The sequence below is a fragment of the Anolis carolinensis genome, chromosome 1, assembly GCF_035594765.1.
Source record: "Anolis carolinensis isolate JA03-04 chromosome 1, rAnoCar3.1.pri, whole genome shotgun sequence".
Classification (NCBI taxonomy): domain Eukaryota; kingdom Metazoa; phylum Chordata; class Lepidosauria; order Squamata; family Dactyloidae; genus Anolis; species Anolis carolinensis.
The window spans coordinates 124,593,439-124,607,420 of NC_085841.1; the positions used below are offsets into that span (position 1 = coordinate 124,593,439).

Here is a 13,982-nt window from a genome sequence, read left to right on the forward strand (position 1 = left end):
TGGGCATACCCACTTCAGGAGAAAGATTTACTTTCCACCCGACACCATATCCCACAAATGCCAAAAAAAGAGGTTGGAAACTGAAGCAAGTATGGATGAAGATGGAAAGAAAACGGCAAGAAAATAATAGTGCACACAAGCCAATTTCTTTTAAAACTTACACTCATATTTCCCAGGCCAGTAGTTTTGGATTTTAAAAAGTTTGGAGATTCTGGGGCTGTGAAAGAATATTTGAATGTGAAAATCTATAATACATTTGGATATGTGTATGAGCACCTACAAGATTCAAAGCTCTGGATTTTCTTTTTTCAAGTATACACCAAATAGGTGAAGATTAGAGGATTAAACAAATTTATTTAATTTCAATATTACGAAGAAAGAATACTGTTTCATAAATATTCCAATTACTAGTCTTTGCCCTTTCCTATATAAATAATAATCTGAAAAGCACTGACCAGCCACCTATGCAAGAGTAGTAGAGATATACATTCTGTAACTCACAATGTTTCTGCAGATATGAAAAACTTTTCTTTACCACACATGGATGTTCTTAACTGCCATGAAATGTTTTTCAAAATAAAATTCTTATAAAGACTGTCCTGAAAATGGGATTGAGTTTTTGTATATTCTAACCAGTTTGCAAATAAAGGCATTTCATTTCCATTACAGCTTAATTTTTATTTCCTTTCTTGATACATTTCATGGTTTTTTTAATCTGATTATCTTTTCCCATGAAAACTTGGTGGCACGCAATCGTTCTTTGAAGGCGGAATTACAAAAACCAAGTAAAATCTGCAGAAAAGACAACTAGATCAATACAAGCAAAAGCAAAGGCAGAGAAATATAAAACAATGGATGGTGGGGGGAAAGAAGGAATGCTTTAATAAATCCAGAAAGTCCAAATGAGAAATTGTATATTACTTACTGAGTCTCTCTGATAAGAGGTGCATTTCCCAATTTAAAACAGGGTTTTCCAGTTCCACATGACATCTGCCTCAAAGAAAAGCTTTCTGCTAAATCAAAACCTGAAAAATACGATAGAGAAATATCATTTATTGTTCATTTAATGTCATTTAACAAGAATTGAGCAAATAATTGATTTCTTCCATAAACGTACTCATTTTGCTGAAGTAACAACTGACAGGCAATTTCAGTTCCTACAGATTTGGACACAGAAATATCTAGATTTCATTTTCTCTGTAGATTGTATTTTAGCATGAAATTCGCTCAGCACTTGGCAACCTCCAAAGAATACACTCCTTGCGTCATTTTGCCGTCTGAATGAATGTGGATAAAAGTGTTCTTCTCTAGAAATGAATGCTAATTCCGGGATAATTATAACAAGCACGAATGGAAAATTAAAGGATGAATGCAAATGTCTTTGCTATACCACTGTGAAATACCGTAATATGCTCTTCATTATGGGGGGAGGGGGGCAGACAGATGGACAGACACGTTTCTAAAAATTAAATGCACTGGTACATTTTCAAAATCTCAACTGTATGTTCAAATCACCTGAGATACAGTGCTATTTTGTGTATGGAAAATTGACCTGAAACAAAAAATGGTAGATTAATGACCATCTGTTTTCAACATAGCACATGCAGTATATAAAATATTCTAAAAGTTTAAAATGAATTAACAAGCTATGTCATAGTTCTAGGGTGGCCAGTTCAGAATTTTCCCAAAGACCCTGAAGTTTCTATGTCAAAATATGATACCTAGGAATGGTCTCTGGTGATATCATTAAGTGCCATGCACTATCAACCACAATTTGTTATTCAAACACACATAGGAAGAAAGAGTGAGAGAGAATGAAAATATATTTTTCTGTTTGGAAATTCAGACAGAGGTTTTTGTTAAAGGGAGTGTTAACAAGGTGAATGAGGGAAATATTCCTTGCCACCTACTTATGATGATAGCGGTTAGAACGTTTACAATTTTATCCCACAGGCAGGAGGGAAGGGGCGGAGAAGCGGAGGAAAGCAAGGGGAAGCGTTCTTAATAATGGGGATGTGACCTACCCCAGCAAGAACCATCTTTGAGGATGGCCAGCCATCCCAAGTTTTTTCCCAGCTTTCCTCCGCTTCCTGCTGCTGTCTTCTATCTGGAGGCGGGGAAACCCAACTTCTGAAAACAGACTTTTCTCTCCGTCTTTGCATGCTGGAGAGACCTACACTGGAGCCTGTTATGTCAGTGTATGAAGATGGTGAGAAAACGGGGGAATTTAGAGTGGAAGAAGGTCCTTAATATTGCCTTGTCTTGCCTCGCCAGAAGGTGATTACAGAGCAGATGATGAAGAGGGACTGGGAGCTTTTCCACAGGCTGGATAGTCTGCATTCACTGTGAAGTCACTCCTGTCTGTCTCTGTGATGTCCAGGGACGTTCAGTTTTTTTTTTCATTGGGAAAACTGAGGTAAAAACTGGTTTAGCCCAGCATTAAGAAAAGTTTGATGAAAAGTTTGGTTGAAACTCTGAGTAACTTCACAGTGCAGACTGGTCCACTGTCCTCATGGGCCTCAACTATCCCCATCCACCTGTGTTCATCAGTTCAGGGCAAAGGGGACATATTGCATATTAATTTTTCAATAGTCAGCATGGGACATAATTAATGGATAGGTGCTCCCATAGAGCTCTGCTGCCATCAGTCAACAGTGACAGTGACTGTAAAGTGACAATCCATTGGGCCAAAGTGGTCGATGCCCAACTGGAACATGTAGACTCTGCCCTTCTGCCAGTGTGAGATGGGGACAGAGTGCATGCCTACTTTCAAGGCCCCTGAAGCCAGTTCAGAGCATTTCTGTTCAGACTGGCTCCACAATAAGTATCCAGTTTAGATGAGTCCTGGGAGCAAAGGAGGGTGTTAACTAGAGAGTCTCTGCAAATTGCAGCAACAAATCCACTATGTCTCACAAATGGTGCAAGCTGATGTTCTGCTGCTCGAACTGGAGCCTTTGCACACAGCCTTTTCTCCTGCCAAGATCTGAGCCCACCAAACTTGGATAATTCTTGTCCATTGCCAATGAAAATTGGAATCTCAGAGCCATGCCCTGAGATTTGACACTCCTGTGACAGCTCACTACAATAAAACTAAGATTAGTATCTGTTAAAACTCTACATATTCAAATGCAGTACTGCTGTTCTTTATTCATCCAGAGTATAATTAATGTATGTGTGACAGTTTTACACACTAATAAGAATTCTACCCTAAGGAGTTTACAAATTAACATTTGAAATAAGGGAGAAAGTACAGTAAAAGGGAGAGGATTTAATCAATTTAGTTCGGGTCATTGAATTTAGGATTTGTTTAAATGAGAGGTGAAAGTAAGCTTTGTGCTAAAGTCATCTCATAAAAAGTGGGATTTGAGGAAAGATTTGAAGGAGGAGGGGAAGGGAGAACAATGACACTCTTCTGGAAGGCAGATCAAGGAGTAAGGGCATCAAAAGAGAAAAGGGGGGTTGTTTAACAGGGATTTTTGGAAAGCGTGGGTGAGGGTACAACTATAAGTCTCAGCAATGTATCAATGTCTAAGAGCAAAGAAATAGAAATTGCACAGTTATACAGAGTCATGGTCTTTGAAATGAATGCAAAGCCATGTTGGACGGAATATGATTGCTAATAGTTATAAAAATAATGAGGAATTTGTCCTGGATCCAGGAACAGAACACTGTAGGAATTTAACCTTTTAGTATGGAAATATGTTTGGCAGCCTTTAGGGTGGATCTTTTTATTTCCATTTCTACAAAAATAAAAGAACTGAAATCTAGTCTGTTGGAACTTCATATGGGATGGTGATCACAGAAGTGCAGGGGAAAAGTGCGATCTGCATCAAAATGACTGTCTATATAAGGTTTTGATGGTGTTTCAGCAGGACTTATTTTTTAAAATCCCTGTAGTTAGATATAACTAAGAAAACATTTTATCTAAGCTCAGCTTACATGTACTATAACAATGTACCTACAAGGCTAAACAACACTATTGTAATTTACCTTTTGAATTATCTAATGGATATATACTCCAGTCAGAGTTGTCATGATTATTGAATTATGATTCCACTTCAAATACCATGGTCTTATCTACACACATGCTGCTTCTGTTGCTTCTGAATTTTATCGTTTTGGGAAAAGTGTATCATATTTTAGCTACACTATTGTTGTACAGTCTAGTTTGGAGGAGGTCCATGGGGGACATCATGAGGTCCCACACCAGGTGGCACTAACCCTAGTGACATCACTGGCTATGGAGTAATGGAGTCTGTTCACACATCCCTTTTCCTCTGCTAGGTCCTCTTATCTTATTGGTTCATATTTTTTCTTAGGAAAAAAGTTGGATTGATTATCTTCAGCTAACCTTAAATCAGTTTTGCAGATAATATTTATGCATTATTAAGGGGTTTTTTTTTAAAAAAAAACCCTCTTTTTTCAAATCCCTAAACTAAAACAAAATGAATCAATACCACAAAGTGCACCCCTTGAGCATTTGGCCAACCTAAAAAGTTGTGTGCATGTCTCTGGCAGTTGCTTTCTCCTGGATTAAAAGATAATAACTGAGGTGTATTCCTTATATTGGAATAAGATGAATTTTTATGTGAGTAATTTAATTACAGTTAAAGGAAGTAGGGTTCTTATTCATCTACTTGTGGAGCAGAAACAACAGAAAGATTGGTTCACCCCTCTAGAGCACCTGTGGCCCTTCAAATATTTTTGGGATGATTGAATTGACATTCCAGGTGTTTTGGCCTACAACTCCTAGAAATCCCAGCCAGTTTACCAGCTGTTGAGATTTCTGGGAGTTGAAGGCCAAAACATCTAGGGACCCACAGGTTGAGATGCAGGATAGGGAAAAGCCTGTGGGACTCTCAAATCATGATTGGAATTCCATTCATGAATATTTGGTTGCAATTCATATACTTTACCAGCACAATTTATGCCATGCACCATCCCGGTTAAATATTTGATTTCAGCTAAGAATAATTAAGTAGACTTAACTTTCTTTCCTACTCATAAAATCAAAAGGATTGGAAGGCATTTAATTCACATCTATTTTTTAAAAATATGGCCATTTCCCCATAAAAATGTAGCCCATGTTTTTATCATGTGTGCATTCTTGTGAAATGTGCGTTTATTTTTAAAAACTTTAATTTGCTAAAAATATTGAAATTATCCAAAAACATGAACAAAATCATATGACTGGATTAGCAGATCAACAGACAAATGTTATTTGATTTGAGGACAATATTGCGTTTAATACTGGCATGCTTTTTGAACAATGTTAAATAATGAGATCATAACTGTTATTCTTCAAAGACTTCTCCAACTAATCAGCTTTACTCTAGAGATTGCTTTAAATATATGTTAACACTTCCTTCCTAAATAAGCAGGGCTCCTACATTTATTATATCATGCCCAGAGTCCAGTCTGACCTGACTTTGTAAAATGATTAACCAAATAAAATACAATAAATAGGATTTTATGAATCTAATTACCAAAATTCTACATTCCATTCCAAATCCTCTTCATACTAATCTTCAAAGACTGTGATTTCAATATTTATCTATTTGAATAAGAACACACGTCCAAGTTGGAGCCACGTGTCCTAAAGACCTACCCAAATCATTAAATATTCTAGCTCATAAGTACATTTAATGGAAGTACGTGAGCTCAAGTGAGCAAAATCATCCTTGGTTCTAAGTAAACATTCACATCACCGAGCTATTTATTTTCTTAGTGCTAGTTTGTGTTTTTGTTTCTCTTGAGGCTGCCTAACAGCACTTTCCTTTCCCCATTTCAGGGGAACAGTTGACTCAAGCATGCCACTTTGATGTAACAGTTACAATCTCAATAGTTATGATTTCCGAAACCACGAATGCGTTTGAGGGATAATGGAATTGTTTCATTAGAATGGACTTAACTCTGCTTGCGCATGCGCTTACAAGAAAAATGAAATGCTGAAGGCACTGGTCATACTTTAAACCCATTTATTTTGACAGGTTAACCCTAAACGTGAATGAATTCTGAAATTGCGCTAACCCAGTATATTTTAAACTCAGCAGACAAATTCCTCACTTTGTCTGAACATGGGCCAACCCTTTCTGGCTGAAATTACATACAGGCAGCAACCTTCAGTGCTCAAGATACTGCTTGAAGGAGTGACCATGTGTTAGGCATTTGAGTTTAACTACTAGCCTATTCATTAAGTGCAGATGGAAACTGGATTGAATTTAAAACGTGAAGACCCTAAGACAGATTTCCAAAAACAAGTCAGCAGGGGCTTTCCAAAGTGTCATAAGGTGCAAAGGGAGAAGGCATTGCATACTGGTAGGTTGGGAATGCATTTAAGGAATCCCAAGCCCATAGAATTCCACAAAAAATACTTATTGCTGCAACAATGCAAATTATATGTGTCTCTCTATAAATATAAGAATTTTCTGGCAAGCAAGCAAAACAGTCCACCTGGTTAAACCATAATATACTTTACTAATTTCAGGTAACCACCAATGTTTTTACAGCTAAGAGCCATTTAAATCATTCATTACCTATGAATGGGTTTAATGCACAGTGCTACATGGAAAAATGCAAAACTGAGGCAAATGTCTATAATTTACTCTGCTACATTAAAACCCATATTTAGTTATAAAATACTGTATTTCTTTGATTCTAAGATGTGCTTTCCCTTCCAAACAAACATACCTAAAAATAGGGTGCATCTTAGAATTGAAAGCACTCTATCTGTATCCACACCTCTCTCTCTTTCTCTCTTTTCTGTTGGTGGTATTGAAATTAGTGCATATCTTACAATCAGTGGTGCCTTAGAATCAAAGAGATAGGATAAGATCAAACCATAATACCAGATATTGATGATGTGCTAAAAGTGAAAATAAACTATCATGTTTCTTATCATTGTTTCCATATTGCGGTGGCACAATGGGTTAAACCCTTGTGCCGACTGAACTGCTGACTTGAGGGTGGGTTGCTGACTTGAAGGTTGCATTTTCGAATTTGTGAGACGGGGTGAGTTTCTGTCTGTCAGCTCTAGCTTGTGGAGACATGAGAGAAGCCTCCCAGTAATACATACAGGAGTCCCCTGGGCAACGTCTCTGTAGATGGTCAATTCTCTTACACCAGAAGCGACATGCAGTATGTTCTCAAGTCGCTTCTGGCATGATTTAAAAAATAATAGGAAGCATGTTTCAGGCAAAACTCAATTTTTATGAAGAAAAATGCTGAATTAGAAAATTCTTTTCATTGATACATTGCTATTCACATTTCTTATTAATGTCTGCTAGTGACCAAGATTGTAAACTCTTCTGCTTATTGAGTAAAAGAAAATCTGTGATTTTAGTTATTTGAGGAACTTCTCTTAATGTAATAAATAAACACTTTTTACGGCCAAAATGAGAAGACTTTGCTTCTCCAGATCTTGGCCCAAAGTGGCTGAACTCAACTAGCATCAATGCTGGCCAGGAGAGGGTTGAAGACATCTGAAAGGATGAAGGACCTTCTTAATTAAAGGACACATATCTTCACACTGACAATTAAAAACCACTAGTGAAATAGAACACTAACACTACTATCACTTCTTTCACCCATTTATCAATTCAGCTATTGAGACATATCCTTGACATAACTGTGTCTCCTGCATATTGGCCTTCTGCCAAGCCACTTGGTTTAATTTATTTATTAAAAGTATATCCCACCTTTTATTCCTTGGCGTTCAAAGCACCCAACATCAAAAATAGACAAATCCAATTGGTTAATTAGTCTTAAATTATGTGCATTGTTCAGAGTTCAATTCTATATGCTCTCAATGGCCATAGTAATACTATAATTCTATTCTATATTAATGTGTACTCCAGAAGAAAAAATGGATTAAAAAACAAAAGAATTGTTACCACCACCTCCTTCCAACCTGCCTCTTCATCACTTTCAAGCAGAAAAAGGAATATTCTATGCTTCCACTGCCTCCATTGTTCCTAAACTAATTGCTAAACTTTCTACATATTGAAACCTTGCCCTGACTCTCTGGGCATAGGCCTTTCCCGTGGCCTCAGGTAGAGGGGAGGAATCTCATGGCAAAAGCTGCCTTGAAAATAACTTTATTGTAAACCACTGTCCCTTGTTGCTGAAATGTAACTTGTGTAGGGCTAGCTAGTGGCCTATCTGGCCACTTCCTCCCTACTTTATTGTCTTTTAAAGTTTTGGGAATCACAGACAGTATTGGGGTCAACAGGAGCCGAGGCTGCAGTCAGCACAGGGAAATACTAGGTTGCTTCAGATGTTGCTGCATTCAAAACCTATCTGGATAAATTTTCCTGTATCATTCTCAGCTTTCTCACTTTATCCTAGACAATTGTAATTGTTGTATATTACTCTTTCTTGGTCTGAGGCCCCTTCTGCACTGCCATATACCCTGTTTCCCCGAAAATAAGACAGTGTCTTATATTAATTTTTGCTCCCAAAGATGTGCTAGGTCTTATTTTCAGGGGATGTCTTATTTTTCCACAAAGATGAATTCACATTTATGGTTGAAATTTTTAAAATGAAAATGTATTATCTACTGTACAGTAGTTGTCATCACAAAACAGCATAACCAAACTGTGAATCCTTTTAAAATTTCTATATTATATTTTATTGCTATACTGTTTTAAAATTACTGTTTTAAATTTCTGTTTGTATGTAAATTTATGTTGTTGTTGGGCTTATCGCTGTGTAAGCTTCCCTGAGTCCCTTCTGGGAGATGGAGGTGGGATACAAGAATAAAGTTATTATATTATTATTATTATTATTATTATTATTATTATTATTATTATTATTATTATTATTTCTTGTTACTACCTTTATTTCCATGTACAACAACCTATGGTATGTTCATTTACCGATCCTGCATGCTTCCAAACAAAAACTTTACTAGGTCTTACTTTCGAGGGAGGCCTTATATTTAGCAATTCAGCAAAACCTCTACTAGGTCTTATTTTCTAGGGATGTCTTATTTTCAGGGAAACAGGGTAATCCAGATTATCAAATCAGATAATCCATATCATCTGCTTTGAACTAGATTATGTGAGTCCACACTGCCATATAATCAAGTTCAAATCAGATAATCTGGATTTTATATGGCAGTGTAGAAGTGGCCTGAGATGTTTGAAATTTACATCACTTTTAGCAAAAACAAGACAAAAAAGCATAGTGTGAATGCCTCCCTTTTCCATCTTTTCTTTTAACTTCTTGATTTTTTTCTTGCTCTCTCTACCCCTCTTAGGGCCCTTCCGCACAGCGATATAACCCAGAATATCAAGGCAGAAAATCCCACAACATCCGCTTTGTACTGGGATATTTAAGTCCATACTGCCATATATCCCAGTTCAATGCAGATAGTATGGGATTTTATTCAGACGTGTGGAAGAGGCCATACTAAGGATTTTTTTTTTTTTGAGAAATTGCAAGTTGCTTCTAGTGTGAGAGAGTTGGCTGTTTGCAAGGCCATTGCCTGGGGATGCCTGGATGTTTGATGTTTTACTATCCTGTGGGAGGCTTCTCTCATGTCCCCACATGGGGAACTAGAGCTGATAAAGGGAGCTCACCCACTCGCCCTAGATTCGGGCCACCAACCTGTTGGTCAGCAGTCCTGCTGGCACAAGGATATAACCCATTACACTACCAAGGGCTCCTTACTAAGGAAACTAAGCTGGAGTTTTAAGAAACACCATAATGTTTACGGACTGGAACAAGTACAATATGATCTCACATGATGCCACAAGAATGTGAATGTATATTACTGCTGTTTTTAAACTGTTTATTTTATGATGTTCTATACTTATTACTGATGTATTTGGATTGTTGTTTACATGATTTTAATACATTGTAAGCTGCTTTGGGTCCCGTGAGGGAGACAAGTGGGATATAAATAAAGATTTATTATTATACACAGTATGACATAAAAATCAAGAAAGATATGCTGGATTTCGTATCACAAAATCACAAGTCGAACACTTCCCAAGCATTTGAGACTGTGTGATGTATTTTTGGATGATGCATGCTGATCTCAGTAGGGTGGCCTTTTGCAGCGGATAGATCGTAATTTTGTCAATGTTTATTGTTTCCAAATGCCGGCTGAGATCTTTTGGCACGGCACCCAGTGCACCGAATACCATCGGGACCACCTGTACTGGTTTATGCCAGAGCCTTTGCAATTCGATCTTAAGGTCTTGATAACGGTTGAATTTTTCTTGTTGTTTTTCATCAATTCGACTGTCACCTGGGATGGTGACATCAATAATCCAAACTTTTTTCTTTTCCACAACTGTGAGGTCTGGTGTGTTGTGTTCCAGAACTTTGTCAGTCTGGATTCAAAAGTCCCACAGTATTTTTGCGTGTTCATTTTCCAATACCTTTGCAGGTTTGTGATCTCACCAATTCTTTACTGCTGGGAGGTGGTACTTGTGGCATAAGTTCCAATGAATCATTTTGGCCACATAGTTGTGCCTCTGTTTGTAGTCTGTCTGTGCAATTTTCTTACAGCAGCTGAGGATATGATCAATGGTTTCATCAGCTTCTTTGCACAGTATGCATTTTGGGTCATCAGCTGATTTTTCGATCTTGGTCTTAATTGCATTTGTTCTGATGGCTTGCTTCTGGGTTGCAATAATCAGGCCTTCTGTCTCCTTCTTCAGTATACCATTCATGAGCCATAGCCAGGTCTTCTCCTTATCAACCTTTCCTTCAATTTTGTCAAGGAACTCTCCATGCAATGCTTTGTTGTGCCAGCTGTCAGCTTGAGTTTGTAGTGCAGTCTTCTTGTACTGATTCTTTGTCTGCTGTGCTTTAAGGAGTTTCCGATTTTTGACTTCAATCAAAGCAGGTTCTTCACTTTCCTTTATATATTATGCCAAGGCATGTTCCTCCTCCTCCTCCTCCTCCTCCTCCTCCTCCTCCTCCTCCTCCTCCTCCTCCTTCTTCTTCTGCCAGCTCCTACTCTCCTCCTTCCTTTCTCTCTCATCCTTTTTTCTTTCTTTCTTTCTCTTCCACCCCATCCCACCTCACCCCTACTTCATTCACTTTGAAGGCACAGAACTACTACTAAACTTCAGCCGTCAGAGACCTTGAAGGGGACCCATTTTAAACACATTATAACAGTATACTCTGACACAATAAATAAATAAGGGGGAACAACATTGAGAAAATGACCAGCTTGCTTTACTTGCTGAAAGAGGCTACTGCGTAGGGAAAACCCAAATCTGTGTTATCTTTTTGTGTCTCTCCATTGGAAAGGGTAACATGGCTGTGCCATTTCTGCTAATGCATACTTTAAAGGACATCAACAGTTCCACTTCAGCTTCATAGTTTGGAAGTGAGAAACAGCATATTAAATTTTGGCATTCCATTAATTAAGTTTAGACTTACAAGCAAAATATTTCAGATTACAAGCTCACAGACTAGACTTTGCATCCATGCAAGTGATCAATGTCTGTCACTGAACCATAAATAGAGTGTAAGTTGTAATTGAAAGTCCGGGGACATTAACTTTTAAATGACACAGAATGTACAGCCTTCAACTTGTGTACAGTCAGCGTCTGGGTATACTACTGAGTAATTCTCAATTTAGGTGACATGTTTATAAATAGCTCCACTGAAGTAACTGAAGAAGTTATTCATTGTGCTTTTCTAGGAATGCAGATGAATTTAAATATTATATGACTATGACTATAGTAGGGATTGTGCTCTTTTATGAAACATTCGTGCATTGAAATTAGTGTGTGGGATTTTTAAATAAAAGAAAATAGCATTATCGTGCTAGACAGTCTAAGGGCTTGATTGGAATAATCATTTTCCATTTTTTCAGAATTGGGATCTAGCTTTATCTCAACATGGGATCCACTTTTAAAAAATCATCTCTTCAGAGTGAGTATTTTCTATTTACGGGAGTGAACTGACAGCTGTCCTTGTCATGCTGGATTCAGGAGCTCCATCTACTAACATTCTTTTCCTTTCTTCCTTCTTCCATTTATCTTTCTACTTCTTTTGAAAAAAAAACCAAACAAACCTAACAGCAAACTTTGTTAAAATTGTGTAGAAAATGATCCCTCTAAATTCCTTAGGTTCACATATTAGGCGCATGTGTCAAATGACAGAAATCCAGGCTCTCTTCTCTTTCCTACTGGAAAGTTCTGAATTTGCACAGCTGAAAAAAATGCAGTTCATGTCTACACACCAGCCAAAATTAGTCATGACAAATAGGACACTCTTGTGGATGGTTTAAAATAAAGCTAGTCTGTGTCTGGGAGGGCATCTACACTGTAGGATTAATGCAGTTTGACACTGCTTTAGTTGCCATGGCTCAATGGTGTGAAAACCTGGGAAACAAGATCTTTAATCTTCAGTGCCAAAGGTTGCTGGCACCTCACCAAACTACAAGCCCCAGGATTTCATTGCATTGAGCCATGGCAGCTAAAATAGTGTCAAATTGTACTTATTCTATAGTCCAGATACAACCTGGGTCTCATCAAAAGCAATAATGGACATCTTCACATGGCCCATGAGGGCCATGCTGTTGTGCCAACAATTGCTGGCAAAAGGGAAGGCAAGCAGATGCCTCATTATGCCCTTTTCCACATTACGTGGTGCCCACGTTGGCACCCTGTCCCTATCAGATGAGAGAAATGGTGGTAACATGTGGCAAAGCACATTGCCCCACCGCTCTTTCCACCATAATATGGGGAAAAGGGGAAGAAACTGCGGGTAGCTCCCCATGGTGGAGGAGCAAGTGCCTTGGGAGGAATGTGGGCGGGCTTGTCATGTGTTGTTTATGATGCTTGGCAGGCTCTGTCCAAGCTGTAGATAAAAGCAACAAAACAGGGCTATTTTGCCCCGTGTGAAGAGTTCAAATTTCTAGTGCAGTCTTCATGTTTTCTTGGTCTTGCTTATTCCAGTGCAATTTACTCTCAATTAAATACATATAAGACTGCAACCTTAGCCAAGATCAACCAGAAATAGGTCAGGACTGTAAAATGATGCCAATATGTGCAGCAATAATCACTATGATTTTTTTAATTAAAAAAACACCTTTTTGTGAGTAACTATAATGGCTACATCATCACTTAAGTTCTTTGTGAAACTTTTGGAAAAGTTTCTTTTGGTGCTATGAAAACATTGGGTTCCCAAACAAGTGTAATCCCTTAAAAGTCAGAGGATAAAACAATTACAAGAAACAAGTTATCTTTAGTCCATTTAGACTTTAACACATGGCTGTTGACAAGTTCTTGAACTTCAGCCTTGTAATTCAATCCTCTCTTTTCGATTTGCTAGATTTTATTTTTAGAAATAAACACTTCCCTCCAGTAAATGGCTCTAATACCAGCAGTTCTGCACCAGTGAAAACTGAGGAACATTGCTGTGAACCAAAGAGCTGATGGCATATGCCTAGGGAGCAAAGCAGGCTGATGTATACACAAACCAGCATGATTTGCCACTGTACAACATTTTTCTCAGCCATGCCATTTCCTTAATTAATACGATATTGGCTAATTAAATGAAGCCATTCCCCAGGCTCCTTCAAGACACTGAGCAGAAAGTGAACCTTATTTCTTTCTCCATAATACTCAGTGCATGCAATCTTTCCATTTCCGTTCCATGAGTAATTGCCTGCATACTTCACTATATGTCACTTTAAATAATCAAGGTTAATTGGGATAGTTCTATGAAATTCCACATCTTCCTGGAGTCATTCATTACAATTAAACCACAATCTGTAAGAGTCTCAAACCTTAGACATCTACAGAGTAGCAAACTCAGTTAAGGAGAATTAAATCCAAGTAGTGTTTCTCTACGTTGGCGAATTCTGACTATTGCTAATGGCAAAATTGCCATAATAAGCTGATAAATGTTGGCAGTCTTCTGTTTGATATATACAGTAATGTATGCTTGAACTTTGTGGATGACCTAAGATTCTTTGCAAAGAATGCTGTGTGACAGAAATTTCCAGCTCT

General features: G+C 37.8%; 1 protein-coding gene across 3 annotated transcripts in view; it reads right to left on the bottom strand.

Annotated features, from left to right (window-relative positions):
* The window catches only part of col19a1 (collagen type XIX alpha 1 chain), a 280,321-nt gene that overhangs the window by 248,719 nt on the left and 17,620 nt on the right, over positions 1-13,982 (bottom strand). For all 3 annotated transcript variants that reach the window (XM_062982112.1, XM_008118858.3, XM_062982115.1), the window contains exon 3: positions 926-1,025. In XM_062982112.1, coding sequence (XP_062838182.1) covers positions 926-1,025 — 100 coding nt within the window. The remainder of the gene's footprint in view (positions 1-925; positions 1,026-13,982) is intronic.